The sequence below is a fragment of the Sorex fumeus genome, unplaced genomic scaffold, assembly GCF_029834395.1.
Source record: "Sorex fumeus unplaced genomic scaffold, SorFum_2.1 ptg000043l, whole genome shotgun sequence".
In the NCBI taxonomy this organism is placed as follows: Eukaryota; Metazoa; Chordata; class Mammalia; order Eulipotyphla; family Soricidae; genus Sorex; species Sorex fumeus.
Window position 1 is genome coordinate 44,483,366 of NW_026606100.1, and position 19,261 is coordinate 44,502,626.

The window sequence follows — 19,261 nt, forward strand, 5'->3', positions numbered from 1 at the left end:
TGATCATGCAGGGTCTTGATGAAGAAGTCTGAGCATCTGGTAGGTGGGCGGCCACGCAGTCTTTTGACGTCCCATGGAATCCAGTCATTAATAGCGCTGGTCCAGAGATCATCTCCAAATCACATTATGTGTCCAGCCCATCTGATTTTCGATACCTTGGCAAACAAGACAGCATCCCTGATTCTTGATCATGGATGGAGGTCGGAACTCCGGATTTGTTCTCTTACTTGAGTGAAGTGTGATACTCCAAGCATAGCTCTTTCGATTCATCTTTGGGAGACCCGGATAGAGTTCTCATCCTGTTTTCATAGGCCCCAGGTCTCTGTGGCATATGTTAATGCAGGAAGAACAGTGGAATCGAAGAGATGTGCCCAGAGCCAGAGGTTCTTTGTCCTCTTAGCTATTTCTTTGATGCTCTTGAAGGCATTCCAAGCTGTTCTCTTCCTCTTGCACAACTCAGGTGCCAGGTCTTTCGTCATGTTGCCTTCTCGACCTAGGTACACATAACTGTTGCATTCGGAGATGGTCATTCCATTGATGGTGAATAGAAAATCAGGAATGAGACTGTTTCTCATAAACATTGTCTTCGTGAGATTCAGCTAGAGTCTGACCTTTCCACACTCACGGTCGAAGTCGGCCAGCATTTGTGTCGCTTGACTAATGTTTGGTGTTATTAGAACGATATCATCAGCAAAGCGGTGGTGTCGTTGCCGACTGTCTATCTTCACTCCCATTCCTTCCCATTCCAGTTGTCGCATGATGTTCTTGAGGGTGGCACTGAAGAGTTTCGGGGAAATGGTATCACCCTGCCAGACCCTTCTCTTGACATCGATGATCCCTTCATTGTACAATGGTGAGATCCTGGTAGTAAATCGTAGTACAGCTCATGGAGGATCCTGATGTATTGAGTTTGAATGCCCTGATTGGCTAGGGCTTCGATGACTGCTTCCGTCTTAACAGAATCAAAGGCCTTCTTTAAATCAATGAACATGAATTATTTAATAATTAATTAAAGATGACAGAGCGGCATCTTGAACTCCCGAGAAACCTCAATAAGCTTGCTTATCATGTGGATATGGTCGATCGTGCTGAATCCTTTGCAGGGATAGTAAAGGCAAAATACTTCTCAAAGCATACAACATTACATTTTATGGGACCTATTTTTTGGAATTTTGCTTCCATTTTCCTCAACAAGATATTATATTTATTTTGTTTTTTCATCTTTGGTGTGGCTGGAGCGATAGCACAGCGGTAGGGCGTTTGCCTTGCATGCAGCCAACATGGCCGACCCGAGTTCGATTCCTCCGCCCCTCTCGGAGAGCCCGGCAAGCTACCGAGAGTATCTTGCCCGCACGGCAGTGCCTGGAAAGCTACCCGTGTCGTATTCGATATGCCAAACACAGTAACAACAAAGTCTCCAATGGAGACGTTACTGGGCCCGCTCGAGCAAATCGATGATCAACGGGAGGGTCTTTACTTTACTTTACATCTTTGGTTGTGGTCAGGGCTTACTCCTGGCTCTGTGCTCAGAAGTCACTCCTGGATTGTGCTTAGGGGACTATTGGATAGAATGCTGGGGATTGAATCTGTGTAAGGTGCATGCAAGGCAAACTATACTGTCTCTCTAGCCATAATTATGTATGTTTTAAATGCAGATTGTTGGCTGCTAATTTAAAAGGAATGCATCTGTAAAAATAAAATTGGCATATGAATAGTAGAACTTTCATTCGTTTTCTTTTTTACTCCACTGCTTCTTGCCTCGATAAACTTTATTTCCTCATCTAGAAGATGGATCTAATGAAATAAAATCCTATTTTATAGGATTATTCTAAGGATTAAATATGTAGATGAAAAGCACTTAGCATTGTGCCTGAGCAATAAGCAGGAAGCAGTGTATAAACGTTAGCACTATTTAGCAGCCCTGCGGGAGAAGACTCTGATAGAAGACAAGTTGAGAACAGTGGAATGCTTCCATGTAGGATCCAGAACTGCCTGGCAGAAATCTTTTGGAAGGAGTTGCCCAGTGGAAAAGGGGTTAATGTGGGAGAAACCACTTTGTGCTAGCACGGGGGGTACCCAGAGATATAACTGTATGGCCAGTACTTGAAACCTCTGTTACTGAGGAAACTCAGGGTTGATGTGAATGGAGAGAAGCAGTGAAGTCTCATATGTGTGATGTCAAGGAAGTTGAGTTTCTAGCTGAGAATGATGGGAAGGAAAACTTAAGCAAGAGCATAAGGGATTGTTAAGAGAGACTATAGACCCTTTATGCAGTTTCAAAAAGAGCTCAGCTGGCTACAGAGGGCGCAGAGAGTAATGATCATGAAGACAAGGGGACCATTCTGCATTTTCCATTAAAGCTGAAGTTCTGAGTGCTATTACTCATTTGTTCGCTATGAAAAGACTTAGCACTGTAGCACAGTCCTCCCATTGTTCATCGATTTGCTCAAGTGGGCCCAGTAACGTCTCCATTGTGAGACTTCTTGTTACTGTGTTTGGCATATCCAATACATCATGGGTTGCTTGCTAGGTTTTGCCGTGCAGTGAAATACACTCGGTAGCTTGCTGGGCTCTACGAGAGGGGCAGAGGAATTGAACCCAGCTCCGCCAGGTGGGCTGCGCACAAGGCAAATGCCCCATCACTGTGCTATGAAAAGATTTAAACACACTAAATATATATATATAAATAAAATTCAGAGATTTATTAGAGTAATTTGTGTAAATTTATGTAGAATTAGCCAGAACAAAATATATTCCATATATTTTTTCCCAGAAATAGGTTTTATTCTACTATTGCCTTTGAGATATGAGGAGATTACTCACTTCCATTCTGTAACTCTGCTCCTACTATTATTTGGAAGGATTAATCTAATAATTTGAAAAAAATTAGCTTTCCTTTGTGTTTGCTAAATGAGTTGGATCATGCTAGCACACCTCTTTCTATTTTCATTTTCCTTCTTTCTCAAATACGTTATTTTTATTTATGGAAAGCTTACATTTTTTATACACATAAAATTTGTTTTTCACAACAAGAACTTTTTTTTCCCATTCAACTCTTGGGCCTCTTATCAAGTCATTTACCTCCTTTTTTTTTTTTAATCCAAATGTAACTAATTGAAACTTTTCTTCATGAAGTGGTCAAATCCCAATTGTTGATTTCTAGTTAAATGAAAACACAGTATATTTGAAATAAGATTTTATATTTTTTATATTAAGGTAAAGGTAAAGGTAAAGGCCCTCCCGTTGATCATCGATTTGCTCGAGCGGGCCCAGTAACGTCTCCATTGGAGTCTTTGTTGTTACTGTGTCTGGCATATCGAATACTCTCGGTAGCTTGCCGGGCTCTCCGAGAGGGGCGGAGGAATCGAACTCGGGTTGGCCATGTTGGCCGCTTGTAAGGCGAATGCCCTACCCGCTGTGCTATCGCTCTGAATTTATAAATTTGATTTGAATTTGCATTTAAGCTCAAGTGGAAAATATTTTATCATTGTCATTTTAGTTTCAACTTCAAAGAAACTACAAAACTCATTTTGGTTTTATAGCATTCTGCTTTATTAATTATTTGTGAGGACTTTAACTGTGGGAGAAATTAATGTGTCTCTAACTCTAAAACTTTACCAATATTTATCTCTTGATTTGGATCAAATTTTTTGGGGTAAGTTGAATAAAATCCTTAATGGAAGAGGGGACTGCACATCTATGCTGGCTAAGAATTAAAAACTCAATAAGACTTGAGTAAACTTTTCGCGCAAGAGACCACAGAAGCAAAATAGAACGTACCGATGATCTGTAAAGGTCATTACTCATCATGACAGAAGCCAATGAAAATCTTCCTAATGAGACAATTGCAGATTTTTAGGTCAGAAATGCTGCATCACCTTGGGAGACACACTCCCGCTGAAAATAAAAGTATACGATGTTGTTATTGATTTGTTTCACTGTTTTCTGTCGGGTTGGTTAAGTAAATAGTCTCATAGCTGATCTCATTTGTTATCTCATAAGTTAAAAACATTTTTTTTTAGTTAGTGAATTCTAAGACTAGTATACTTTAATTCATCATTTGAAGTTCCTTGAAACCAACATTATTAAAAATGTTCACAATTGAAATCTAGAAAGAGTGGTGAGTCTACATATTGGAGTTCTAGTGTTCTTATTTTAACATTGTTAAATATTGTAGCTAAAATCATAAGCACTAAAATTGCTAATAATTTTTACCTAATTAAGAATAAAACATGGGGCTGGAGTGATAGTACAGCGGGTAGGGCATTTGCCTTGTATGTTGCCGATCTGGGTTAAATCCCTGGCATCCCATAGGCCCCCCAAGCACCGCCAGTACTAATTTCTAAGCACAGAGTCAGGAGTAACCCCTGAGCATTGCTGGGTGTGACCCCCAAAGAAAAATAATAATAATTATAATAATAATAAAATAAAAAAAACAGATTATGGATTTTTTGTGGGGAGTATGATTTTGGGTGGAAACATCTGGTGATGCTCAGGGGACCAGGTGAGGTGCCAGGGTTTGATCTTGGGTTGGACTTGTGCAAAGCAAGTGTGTTAACTTCGTACTGTCTGTCTGACCTGAAATAAAATTTTCCGTGCATTAATTTTCATGTTTCATAGTTTATAAACTCATTAATATCAGCTACATAAGGAAAGATAATATTTTGCTATTTGATGTTGATTATCATTTATGTGTTTATTCATGAAATTCAACCACTTTTTAAATGTTTCTCAGAAAAACATGTTATTAACAAATATGTAATTATTGTTAACGTATTTCTGTAATGGTTTTTTATAAGGATACATGAAGCCCTAAAAGCAGACTCATGCTAGATTTTGCTCTTAAGTGTATTCATTTATAGAGCAACATTTATTAAATGCTTCCTGTGCATTATGTACCAGATTCTATTCTAGACACAGGACTAGTACAGTGAACAGCATGACCATAACCATTATTCTCAAGTTCTGATACTGGAAAATTTACTATTATTATGATAATTTAATAAAAAGTTAAGATAACCCCTATATATAATTAAATCTTTAAGGTAATGAACAGTCTATGAACCAAACCAAAATTATTTGTTCCTTGCATTGTATCTTTAATACCACGTACCAATTTTACTACTTCATTATATATTATCTTCCTGACTTTTTCACTTCAGTGCAGTATTTTGGGGCTATCCCACAGTGACATAATAGGATCTTTAGAGAAAGGAGGAAATAGAAATAATAAAATAATTGTAAAAACCAAAAGCTATCATTTAAAAACCATAAAAGTCATTTCAAGTGACTTCAAAAATATGTGATTTCTGGCTATTAATTAGAGTTGAGTGTCAGAAAGTGGAACACTAGTTTTATGCACTGCACACAGTTGAGTGAAGAGCTCTGAGCTGCTTAGTACCTCCATTCTCTAAACCAAGCATCGCAGATGAATTGTAATGTTGGAAAGATATCCCTGAACCATAAAGAATGGCTTGTAGGCGATTTGTAAAGAGACTGACACCTCTGAATCAATTCAATTATGTTGGATTATTTTTTAAAGTATATCCCACCTACATGGCAGAGCCTGGCATGATACCCGTGGTGTACTCAACATGCCAAAAAGCAGTAATAATAACAGGTCTCATTCCCCTAACCCTCAAAGAGCCTCCAATACAGCAGCATTGGGAAAGATGAGTAAGGAGAGGCTGCTAAAATCTCAGGGCTGGGATGAATGAAGACGTTAACTGGTGCCACTCGAGTAAATCGATGAACAACGGATGGCAGTGATACAGTGAATGATAATTTATTGTCATTTTGTCCCATTTCATCACTACTACCAAGAACTTCCCTTGTAATCAAGGACCTGATTTGGTGCTCAGAATGTAGCAGATGCACAGTGAAAAATTTTGGTGGTTAGATAAAATGGCACTCCATAAGAGAAATGTTCTGCTGATATTAGTGTTTCTTTTCTTTTTCTTTTTTTTTTTTTACTTCTCCAGCTCCAAGGTTGCAATCTTTATATATTTATTTTTTAATGAATCACCGTGAGATACAGTTACAGACTTACAAACTGTCATGATTATGTTTCAATCATACAATCATCGAGTACCCATCCCTCCACCAGTGCCTATTCTCTACCACCAATGTTCCCAGTACCCCTCCTGCCATGCCCCCAATCCCCTTCCCCCCACCCACCGACACACACACCTCTGTGGCAAGCTCATTCCTTTTTATTCTCTCTTCTTTTGGGTATTATGATTTGCAATACAGGTCATAAGTGGCCATCATATTTGGTCCATAGTCTACTTTCACCACACTGATATTAGTGTTTTCTTAGTCTTTCTGCGAAGTGCTACCACATCGATGTATTTTAGATATAAATGTATCATTGAATTGGATGATTTTCTAAAATAACAAAGCTGAATTACACCTGTTGATATCACTATGGAAATCTGTGCCTCAACATAGGTTTTGGTTGCTCACTGTTTTGTGGAATTACTTATATGCCTTTATCCTATTTCTTGACTTTTGTGCTTTTCGTATTTATCTTATTCATTTCCTATTTCATATCCTGTTGCTACTTTTTGTGAGCCTTCGCTGAAATTCTTTCCCTGGAAATGAGTCAGTTTTTAATTTCTGTAACCAGAATTAATATTCTGAGGAAGATAATTTACCATTGGAAAAAATGGTTTGGTAGCTCCATTTCTAATGCATTCTTTTTTGTCAACCACCTGAGGAGAATATTTACATATTTTCCATTTAAAGATGCTCTTTAAACATCATATGAGACAAATATCCAAAGATATTAGTAACAAGGGCAGGAATATTGGTTCACCATTGGAAGGCTGCCTCAAGTGCTGCAGGGAGATGACACTTGAGATAGAGAAGGGACCACCATGACAATCACAATCACGATCACGATCATCCTGTTGTTCGTCGATTGCCTTGAGCAGGCCCCAGTAATGTCTCCTTTGTCCTAGCCCTGAGATTTTAAAAAGTGCCAAATTCAAGGTTCTTTCAGGGTTAGGAGAATGAGACCCATTATTGTTATGGGTATTTGGCATATTGGGTACGCCACAGGGAGTTTGCCAGACTCTGCCGTGTGGGCAAGTTGCATTCGGTAGCCTGCCAGGTTTTCCAAAGTAAGAATGAGATAATAAGATGTCGCTTCTGGGAACTGGGTTTTGTAGTTTCTGGGTCTTGGCCATTGAAGGAATTACACGGCGCCAGGGGGTCAGTTGGTGGTTGTGACCCCTGCCTACTGGAAGATGGAGGATCTGGGTGGAGGATGCTCAGCCCCAATCCGAACAGGCTTGGAGATCTCAGCCCCAGGACACGCATGTCTTTGTTCCTCTGCCGATACCTTCATGCATGTGGAGAGTGGTCTCAGCATGGTTGTGACTGGTTCTGGAGGTCTTTGACTGCCAGAACTCTGCTCGGTGCGGGGAGGGAAACTCAAATATGACAATGATAGTTCAAAATGATCACTCTGGATAAGAACTACATGCTGAAAGTAGGTAAAGGAACAAACATGACAGCCTCTCAATACCTTAATTGAAAACCATAATACTCAAAGGAAGAGAGAGAGAAAAAAAGGAAAAGTGCCTACCATAAAGGTAGGCTGTGGTGAGGGTGGGGTGGCAAGAGGGAAACTGGGGTTGTTGATGGTGGGAAATGTACACTGGTGGAGGGATGGGTATTGGAACATTGTATGACTGAAACCCAGCCATGAACAGCTTTGTAATTGTGTATCTCACGGTAATTCAATTTAAAAAATGGCTTTCTTTTGGGGGAGGTGGGGAGAGAGACTTGGGCCACACCCAGAGTGCTCAGCACTGACTCTTGCCTCTGTGCTCAGGGATCACTCCTTGTGCACTCGGAGGACCATGTGGGATGCCCAGGATGGAACATGGGTTGGCTGTGTGCAAGGCAAGCACCCTACCCACTGTCCTATCACTCTGACCCAAATGCTAAAATCTTTTAAGACAATTTTAACTATAACAAATATCTTATAGCAATTATTTTCCTTGGTTTCTTTATAAGTGCTTTGTACTTCATATTCTTAGAAGCAGTTTGGATATTATTATTACTATACTTAAGCACATATGTCACAAATTTAAATGGCCTCCTATGGATGTAGTTCTTTATATAAGAAATGCTCATATATCTTATTTTAGAATGCCTTTTGTGTTGCCATTTCCTTGCATTGAAACAGGAATAACTGAGAAGCTCATCTTAGATTCCCTTCATACGCGGATTATATCTTTCCCTTGCTTTTGTTTGGCCAAAGTCCTAAAAATGATTGTTTTGTGTATTTTGTTTGTTTTTTCTAGTTGTTTAAGATCAAAGAGAAATATTATTCCTCTTCATCCATTTTTCACTAGAAGTATAAATTCTATTACATGTTCTGAAAGGTTTGTATAACAGATTATTTTTAAAAGGAGTTCAGTTCCTTAATGGTTTAGCTTTAGCTCTCTGAAAAAAAAGTTGATCATCATGTTATTATGATATAATATACATTTAGCACAGCGGGTAGGGCGTTTGTCTTACAAGCGGCCAACATGGCCGACCCGAGTTCGATTCCTCCGCCCCTCTCGGAGAGCCCGGCAAGCTACCGAGAGTATTCGATTTGCCAGACACAGTAACAACAAAGTCTCCAATGGAGACGTTACTGGGCCTGCTCGAGGGCCTCGAGCAAATGCCATATATTGTGGCAGAAATGTTATTCCTGTTAATTCAGTTATCCTTTTACCTAGCACTATGAGCTAAGTGCTTTTGTTATTTAGTATCCAAATATGGGACAACTGAGGCACTAATAAATTAATGTTTCACCAATTAAATTCATCTAGTAAATGGAGTGTTGGATCTCAAATCAAAATATTCTCTATTCTGATGCCTCATTACTAATACACTGTTTACTTTGTTCATGGTAAAGTTACCATGGTATGAATCAGTAAGCCTCATAGAAATAGAGAACAATTTTGACAAGTTTATTGAAGTTTCACCTCTCAAAATTAATTTCTTATCCACACGAAGTTCTAAAATTAGATGACATTCTATTCTTTGAGTAGTTTATAGTAATTTATAGGCATGCAATTTTCCTAAAGAAGACTATAGAGAAAAACAGATATCTTCAGTTTCCTCAATAGAGTTAGAATTTGATGGGGATAGATTTCTTTAACTCAGATATGATCATTATTAGATAAACAATACTTTCATTTTTAGATAGATACATTTATTATGTAATAAGGTCTTATATGAAACTCTTATTGTACATTCTTTATTGAAATCACTTTTATTCTTCAGCATTTTGTTGAAATACTATGATTTAAATTACTGTTGATTATACCTTTTATGCATACATCGTTCTAACACCACAGTGTGTACATTTTCTTCAAGCAGTGTCCCAAGGCCCCAACCAGCCTCCCCATCTTATCTTTAATCCTTCATTTTATAAAAGTTTTTTCAAACTATTTTATTTTATAGCTATGCAGAGGTCATGACTGGCAGCTGAGGATATTGTGTTAGATAAGGTTTTCCTTTCAGCATATATGGTAAATTATATGATGATCCAAATGTCTAGATGATGAAAAATTACAAATGCCTTTACATCACCACAGGCGTTAGCGAAGAACAGACTCAGTATGTTTAAAACTTTCTCTTTGATTTTTCAGATTGCATTCTCCCAACACAATACAATTATGGATCTTGTGCAGTTTTTTGTCACCTTCTTCAGGTAATTTGCTTTTCCTGACTATGAATCTATTAGACCTATATTGCATGTATATTCTTTCCAGGAAGTAATTTTTATTATTTCTCTAGTGCGCCTTGAATAGCTTGATATGCTCACATTTACATCTAAGTTTCAGAGCAGAGGAAGTATCCTTGAAATAGACCTGTGCAGTATTAGTTCACTATTATTGAGTGGATTTCGTGAAAAAAAAAAAAAAAGATGATGACTCCGTATTCTACTATTACATAAGGAATTAAAGGCAGCTTTAGTTAATGAGATGAATAGTTGCATAGTGAAATCACCATATTGGTTCTGCACATCTAGCATTAAATTAATTCAATTATTTTTCAAGTAATTATCATAAGTACACAGCAATGTTATTAAAATCTGTATAGAGTGTTAAAATATGCATATGTTCCATTCTTAAGGAACTTACTACCTGGAATATGGTATAGAATAGAACATTATTTCCTAGAATCTTAGTTATTCATAACATTAAGTATAAGTTGATGAAATGGGCTTCTGTAGTTTAGGGAAATTCTATATATATTTTGTTTTCTGTGATTGACTTAACATAGCCGTTATTTTTTTTCTTGAATTTTTATTTTGATGACTTACAATCTGTCTTTCTCAAAGAGGTCGAGTTTATAGTTTTTCTCAAAATGTGAAATTTCTTCATGGGATATATCTCTTTTCATATCCTTGGGATATTAGTAATCTTTAGGAGAAGAGGGAAACTGAGTAACTGTACTATGGCATTTCATATTTGGATTGAAAGGGATTTTGTTTCTTTTGACATGATCACATCGTGTGAAGCTTCTACTTATCTGTTGGTGTCTTTGTGGAAATGAGGCAAATGTGTCTCCTCTTTCTGACTGTTGTAGCCTCACTCCTAGCACAGTGCTTTAAAACAGTGCCTTATAAATTTTGACCTCTACTTTCTTAGTTGACTCTCCTGCCTTCTTGTCCTGTAAGAACTTGTACCATCCAGTCCTTACAGATGATATACAAGGCATTTTCTTAAACACCAACATAATCCTTATTGGCTACCATGTGCACGCATGTAGACAATTGCATTCCTAATATGTTCTCCACGGGGGTTAGCAGGCATTTTTTGTAAAGGGCCAAACTGTGAGTATTTCTGAATTTGTGCACTACCAGTCACTATTGCATCTGCTCCACTCAGCTGCTGTGTTGCTCAAGCAGCCACGGTCAAGATGGAAACAAATGGGGGAGGCTATGTTCCAATAAACCTTTATGATCAAAACAGCTGGTGGGCTGGCTTCTGCCTGTGGACGCAATTTGTCCAACCCTTCATCTTGCTTATGCTTCAATGCCTTTAATGACGGGAAACACACCATCTCCCAGAGATAGTAGTTTTTATCTTCAAGTAACTAATTGTTCTTCGTAATTGAATGGAAATCTGTCTCCCTGTTGCATTTATTTTAATTTATTTACGGAGTCTGTACTGAAGAAGTCTAATCTCTCATATCCAACAATAGCACTTCTGCTTCTACCTTCTTTTCTTCAACGTATATTTTTATCTACTCTCTTTTCAAAATCTTGGCCATGTTGATCACTTTGCTCTGCACAGAGTCCTATTTATCTATGTCTTTAAAAGAGTGGTAATTCACAGGTTGTTCACTCCATGGCTTAGAGGCCAGCCGCATACTCTAAGGGTAAAGGCAGCTCAGATAGAGAAGGGAGCACCAAATAAAGGGTGCTGGGAAGATCTGCCCACGATGGGAGATGCCTGCTGAAAGTAGTCTATGGACCGAACATGATTGCCACCCAATGTCTCTTCTGCAGACCACAGCACCCAAAAGGAGAGATAGAACAAAAGGGAGTGCCCTGCCACAGAGGCAGAGTGGGATGGGGGATGGGGGGGTGGGAGGGATACTGGGATTGGTGGGGGTGGAGAATGGGCACTGGTGGTGGGATGGGTACTCGATCATTGTATAACTGAAACCCAAGCACAACAACTTGTAAGTCTACAACTGTACCTTATGGTGTTTCACTAATAAAACAAAAACAAAAACAAAAACAAAAACAAAACAAAAAAAAGGAGTGGTAATTCACAGGATTTAATGCTATACAAATCTTTAACACTAATGCATGCAAATTTTATTCATACTTTAAGTTTTCCCTTAAAAATAAAATTTGAGAGGGCCGGAGAAATAGTCCTCAGGTTAAGGTGTTTCCCTGGCATGTGGCTGACACAAGAACAGTCCCCACACGGTATATGGGTCCCAAGCACTGCCAGGAGTAATTCTCGAGTGAACCAGCACTGGAAGTAAACCCTGAGCACTGCTGGGTGTGGCCCAACCCTCCACACTAACAAAGTAAAATGAGTTAAGAACTTGAAATTTGAGAAAATGTCATCAGTGTATTTAACATTTTACATTTTTGTACTTACGATTATAAGTCAATTTCAAGATCTGAATCAGGTTATAGAATGCTTTGGGAAAGTGTGAGTTAAATCAAGTGAGCATTATTTAATGGATCAAGATGAAATATTGTTGAGGCAGAACAATGTGGGTGAAATATTCGAAAAAATTTAGTTCTGTGTGAAAATTCACAAAACCGAATGTTATGTAAATTATTTAAATGTTTAGTTTTTTTTCTTTAAAGGTTTGGAATTTGCATATTTAAGTTTAGTACCTCTTTCAGGAAGTGAAAGAAAGCTGGTGCTAATGTGCTTCATGTCTTAGAGATGATCCCATTTATTATGTTGTCATTGTGGACAAAGTGAACCAAGTGAAATAAAATATTCTGATCATTTAGTGTAATAAAATTTATTCTGTGGGTTTTTGTCATTTAAATTTATCCCGGTAGTGAAATGTAAATGAAATAGTTTTAAATTGTTTCCTTGTTAAGACAAATCGTGTGCAGAATATTTTTAAGTTACTGTTTGTTTTCTTTTTAAATAGCACTGCTGATAAATTTTCAAGTGGGGCTTTAAATAGATCAGCTTTTATGGATGTCACTTATTCATGCCACTATTACTGCTATTGCTGTTTTCTTCTTTCTTGATTTTATTTATTCTTTTATTTACTGGGGTAGTTATGATTTAAAAAATATGTATAGATGTCAGTGTTTTAGGTGTTACAGTCTTTCCACAGCAAGGCCGCCACTGAAGTGCTTATGCCCACCCCTGTCGACAGGACCCTTCCCACGGGGACAGCCTGTTCCTCGGCAGCCAGCTCTCTCAGGAGAATCTAAAGGGTTTCTTTACTTTCTTTCCTTTGGGCATCCCCTTGCTTTGTTCCTTTAGTTCCTTTATCTGACTGAAATCATCTGATATTAGTCTTTCTTCTATTTTTTTTCTTTTTGCTTTTTGGGTCTCACCCAGCAATGCTCAGGGGTCATTCCTGGCTTTGCACTCAGGAATTAGTCCTGGCGGTGCGTGGGGGACCATGTGGAATTCCAGGGATTGAACCCAGATCAGTCGCATGCAAGGCAAATGCCCTACCCACTGTACTATTGCTCCAGCCCCTCTTCTGACTATTTTATGTAACACCATCCTCTCTAGTTCCATAGATGTTGTAGTGAAAGACATCTCTCTTTTCTTTTCTTTTCTTTTCTTTTCTTTTCTTTTCTTTTCTTTTCTTTTCTTTTCTTTCTTCTTTTCTTCTTTTCTTTTCTTTTCTCTTCATTTCTTTCTTTTTCTTTCCTTTTCTTTCATTTTCTTTCCTTTCCTTTCCCTTCCCTTCCCTTCCCTTCCCTTCCCTTCCCTTCCCTTCCCTTCCCTTCCCTTCCCTTCCCTTCCCTTCCCTTCCCTTCCCTTCCCTTCCCTTCCCTTCCCTTCTCCTCCCCTCCTCTCCTTCCCCTCCCCTGCCCTCTCCTCCTCACCTCTTCTCCTCTCCTTTTCTCTTCTCTCTTTTTTTTGGTCACACCCAGTGGTCTTCAAAAGCATCTGCTTCTGGCTCTCTGCCCAGGGATCACTCCTGGCAGGGCTGTGGGAACTGTATGTTACATTCGAGGATTTGAACCCAGGTTGCAGTGACCAGAGCTCCCTGCCAGGCAAGTGCCTTAAACTTTGTACTCTCTCTCTCTCCAGCCCTTCCTGCACCAATTTCATTTCCTGTTGGGCATCTGGGTTGTTTCCGGAACTTGGCAATTGCCAATAGCTCTATAGTGAATTTAGGTGGACATATCTACATATATTTTTCAAATTCATCTTTGTGTTGTTAGAAGAGATGCCTGGGCGTGGAATTGCTAGATCTTTTGGTCGATCTACTTTTAAATCTCCAAGATGCGTCTATACTGGTTTTCCATTCAGGCTAAGCCAGTTTGCCCTTCCACCAAGAATGAACAAGGGTCCTTCTGCAGGAAATTCCCCCCAGCTTGGGTTTGTGCGGCCCTCTCTGATCAGGGCCAGCATTTCTCATCGGTGCCAGCCGCTATTGCTATTGCTACCTCACTACTGGGAGAGCAAAGGTGAATGTGTCAGCTTTTCAGTTTAGTGCGGTTCTGTGGGGAGGCCAGTTCACAAACTCTGCGTCAGTGTTTTACTTCCATACTGGGCCTAGTCTGGAGAGAAACATAATTAGGTCAGGACAAGGGAGATCACTTATAGACCGATCCTGGCCCTGCTCTTCGCTTTCCTTGCCATTTATGTAAGTTGCCTTAACTTCTCCAAGTTTGATGTTGTTGTTGGAGTCTGCGGTTTCATATTGTAAATGATTGGAACAACTCAAAGAAGTTATTTCATTAAATTTTTATTGAGGTACTATTGATTTCCAAGACTATGTCTTTTGGGTGTAACTTCGCATCTCTCTTTTTTTTTATTTTGCTTTTTGGGTTACACCCGGCGATGCACAGGGGGTAACTCCTGGCTCTGCACTCAGGAATGACTCCTGGCGGTGCTCAGGGGACCATATGGGATGCTGGGAATCAAAGCCGGCTCGTACGCGTGCAAGGCAAACGCCCTACCCGCTGCGCTATTGCTCCATCCCCTTCACATGTCTTTTGAACATACAATGCCATATCTACCATCAGTGTCCACCCAATGGCCTCCTTCCACAGTCCACGGGGGGCCCTTTGCACTTGTATCCCTTTCCCTCTGGTAATCCCTCAGTGAAATCCCTCAGTTGATATCCCTCAGTTCTGTGGTCCGAGTCCAAGATTAGCAATTTACTTGATCTCCTGCCCCCTTTTCATAGAAACACCATCTTTTTTGGTGGTTCTCCTGCCCTTACGTAATATGAGCATAACCATGCGCCGCCTCCCCTCGGCTTCCTTCTTTCTATCCCCTTCCATCTGCTGAGACAGCATGGGCATTTCCATTTCAGTTTGTTTGTATTGGCCGTTGCTTTTTCTAGACTCCAGCACTCCCCAGTAATGAGTTTGCCCTCTCCCCTGGATTGCTCAGTAGGGCGTTCTGTAACCCTATAGTCCTGAAATAGGTACTGGGATCCCGAGTCTTACATTCTCCCCGACTCCAGCAATTGATACCCGAGTCCAATTCCTCGCACAACCTCCACAGGTTTCTGCCTGCTGCTTGATGAGTCTATTTTCACCATGAGGTGCAGTTGTAGACTTAACAAGTTGTTGTGCTTGGGTTTCAATTATGCAGTGATCGAGTACCCATCCCACCACCAGTGCCCATTCTCCACCTCCACCAATCCCAGTATCCCTCCCACCCCCCTCCCCCCATCCTCCATCCCACCCTGCCTCTGTGGCAGGGCACTTCCTTTTGTTCTATCTCTCCTTTTGGGTGCTGTGGTCTGCAGAAGAGACATTGGGTGGCAATCATGTTCGGTCCATAGATTAGTTTCAGCAGGTATCTCCCATCCTGTGCAGATCTTCCCACCACCCTTTATTTGGTGCTCCCTTTTCTATCTGAGCTGCCTTTACCCCTAGAGTGTGCGGCTGGCCTCTAAGCCATGGAGTGAACAACCTGGTATTTATCACAGCTGTTCTCGGGTGTTAGTCTCTTATTTTGTTACTTTATGTTACCCAGATGAATGCAATCTTTCTATGTCTGTCCCTCTCTTTCTGACTCTTGATGAGTCTTTTTTGCCTTTCTGTCATGTGTATAATCTCTTTCCTTCCTTTCTAAACCAGGATGGATCATGCCCCGATTTAATCCTAGTCATTGGGGTGGGAACCAGGGAGGATATGGCGGGTGCTTGTTTGGGATGGCGGTTGCCTGGATTACTAGATAATCTATTGCAGAGGGAGTCATCTAGGTATTTCATCCTGGATATCGCGGTGCCATGTATCAAGAGCTCAGGTTGCCCAGACTGTGGCCCCTCTCTTTCATAAAGAAGCTGATAAAAAAAACTGCTTTGACTGGATATTCCGCCACCTCTGGGGCCCTTTGGCTCTAACAGTTGGACCATCAGCCTGCTGTTCATCCATATTGGCTCTTCCACTGTTGGATGTGGCGGCCTCATTCAGAGCTATAAAAGAGACCCTCTAGCTCATACATTTGGCCAGTAATGTCTGTTAATGGGCATTCAGTCTCTCGTTATCCCTCTGCAGGTATTAATGTAACACAGCAATGATCCACCAACTTGCCTTTCGTTTTAAGGCCTTTACTTTCTAATTTTAACACCCAGAACTATTGTATCTAAAACCATGTTCTCTTATCTAGGATGCTTTCCCAAGTCAACACTGAATAACTTTTAGGACTGAAGGCCTTATGTGCCACACCTACAGCACAGGAGAGTGTCTCTGTGTCCAGCCTGTCACATAGTGAGAGAACTGGTGCTAAAATCTCATTTTACCTCTCAATTTCCCCAGACCACACATCCTCTGGAAAGCAGATAGGGTTAGACATATATGAGAGAATCAGCATGGGCTTGGACACATTTTAGAGAAAATTTCAGTTAGGGAACAACAGGGGAGAAGGTGAGAGATCTTTCAGACCATCTGCCTATGAAACAGACATGCAACAATGGGAAACTGAGAAAAATCTCCTGAGACAGCTGTGCAGATCTTGGACAGTTTGACAAGACCAGTGGGTACCGTTGCGGGGAGTTCTGAAAATCCCTAGACGAGGCTTTTGTGCTGTCACTTCCATGCTCACTGTTTAGCTGAGGACAGTTTTTAGAAAATACCTGGATGAAAACTGGTGAATGGTTTCAGAATACAGGAGCTGGGGTGCCTTATCAATGATATGGTCTATAGCCCAGTGATATACTCTGTAGTTCAGTCTCTCTTTCTCTCCCTCCCCTGTCCCCCTCCCTCCCATCCTTCCTTCCTCCTAACTAAAAGTTTGCTAATGTAGTTGATTTGTTTTGGGAACCTACTTTTGGTTTTGTTGGTTTTCCTATTTCTTAAAATTTCTTTCTGATTTACTCTGCATTAGTCTTTATTATTTTCCTTCCTCTTTTAAGTATTGGGTTTAGTTTCCTTGTTTTATTTCCTGAAGTTGTAAAATTAAGTTGCTGATTTGAGATTTTTTTTTCCTGAGCATTTATAGCTCCGTTTCTTCCTGAACCCTGTTTTCTCTGCATCCCAAAGGCTTTTGTTGTGTCGTGTTTTCATTTTTGTCTTTAAAAACTGTAATGTTTCTTGTGATTTCTTCTCTGAGGCTGTGACTAGATATTTAAGTGGTATTTAATTCACACAACGTTGGGAATTTTCTAGTTTTTCATTTGTTACTGATTTGTAGCTTGGTCCGGATGCGGAGACATATGCTTTGTGGTAAACTTTTTATGAAAAATATTTTTTATTAAGTTATACTAGTTTGACAATAGTATTAAGTTGTGATTGTATAGTTGTGGCATTCCTACACCAGTCCCTGTACCAGTTTTTCTCGCTTCTTGCAACATTGACTCACGCTCTCTTCCCCCTCCTCATGGTATCTATTTTTAAAAAATTGATTCAGATTTAATGCATTCCAGCACAGCGGGTAGGGCGTTCGCCTTACATGCGGCCAACATGGCCGACCCGAGTTCGATTCCTCCGGCCCTCTCGGAGAGCCCGGCAAGCTACCGAGAGTATTCGATATGCCAGACACAGTAACAACAAAGTCTCCAATGGAGACGTTACTGGGCCCGCTCGAGCAAATCGACGATCAACGGGAGGGCCTTTACCTTTACCTTTACCTTAATGCATTCCCTAAAATGTCCTGGACATGGTCTAAAGTACACTTTGGAAGAATATTTCTGTTGTCGTGGGGGGGGGGGGGTGAGTATTCTAGACATCAGTTGGTTCAAGTACTTAGCTTTCTTACTTATGTTTCTCTACTTATTTTATCTAGTAGTGAGGTTGACATTGAATATTTATTTTAATCGCTTTGTACTTATTTTTTCTCCCTATCAATACTTTGAAATTCTGGGGTCTGAGAGCTACACCCAGCAGTGCTCAGTACGTAATCCTGGCCCTGCACCCAGGGATCATTCTTGGCAGGGCTCGGGGATATTATAAGATGCTGGGAATCATTCCTGGGTGTTGGCCAGGCACCAGGCAGTTGCCCTATCTGCTGTACCCCTATTAGTGCTTTTATATTGTTATGTATTTTGCTTAATATAAACATAGCTGTTATGTTTATAAAACATAATGCTACCCAAGTAGCATTAGCTAAGACCTTTATCATGGCACATTTTTCTTGTTTTTTTCCTTGTATGTTGAAATAGTTAAGATAAAGTGTCCAATTTTTGGGAGGCATCTCCTGCAATGCTTGGAGATTCAGATACTTGGTCTGGCTCTGTGAGCCTGAAAGTTTGATGCTTGGCCCATAGTTGGTGGTCCTTGTTGTTCCTGTGTTTCTGGGGGTTGAACCTGACTTCTGTCCGGCTAGGCATGGTGTTCCTCACTTTGAGCTGCTCCCTGGTCTCTCTTGGCAATTTCAAATTCTGTGACAATAATCACTATATTTGGCACAAGCTCTTCAGATCTTATTTATTTCCTCATTGGAATTTTGAACAATTTTGCCCTCCAACAGCTTTTCTCTAATTTCCCATCTCCCCAACCCTTGGAACCTTTATCATATTTCCAGTTATATTAAGTTCAGCTTTTGTAGATTACACATGTAACAGGCTTTGTGTAATATTTCTTTCTCAGTCTGTCTCACATAGCATCCATATATGAAGAGATGAGCACCATCACTGGCCATCAGGGAAATGCAAATTGAAATCACAGAGATACCACCCCATAGCTGGTAGGATGGTAGGATGGTGAAAGGATGATAGACACAATGGAATATTTTTCAACCATGAGAAACTGGAAATCCTGCAATTAGAATTGTGTATGTGATCCTCTGATCCATATCTCATTTAATGTGACTGACAGATTCTTTGCATATCTTGACACTTGTGAAGAAAGCTGCCATGAACATGAAGATACAGGTATCTCATTGGGATACTAATGCCAGTTTCTTTGACGTACACCCAGAAATGGGCTTCCTGAATCAGCTGCTGGCTCCATTTTTAATGTGTTTGAGGCATAGTCATGTTTTCAGTGATTGATGTATCAATTAATTATCATCCCAACACTGTTTGATTTCCACTTTTTGTACTTTATCACTAATCTTTCTGAGAGTATTTTTTTGTATTTTGTTTACTTTCTTATTCATTTATTTATTTATTTCTT

General features: G+C 40.0%; 1 protein-coding gene across 1 annotated transcript in view; it reads left to right on the forward strand.

The window, feature by feature from the left end:
* Positions 1–19,261, forward strand: part of ATRNL1 (attractin like 1) — a 788,116-nt gene that overhangs the window by 292,344 nt on the left and 476,511 nt on the right. The window contains exon 25 of the mRNA XM_056120591.1: positions 9,657–9,718. Within this exon, the coding sequence (XP_055976566.1) occupies positions 9,657–9,718 (62 nt within the window). The remainder of the gene's footprint in view (positions 1–9,656; positions 9,719–19,261) is intronic.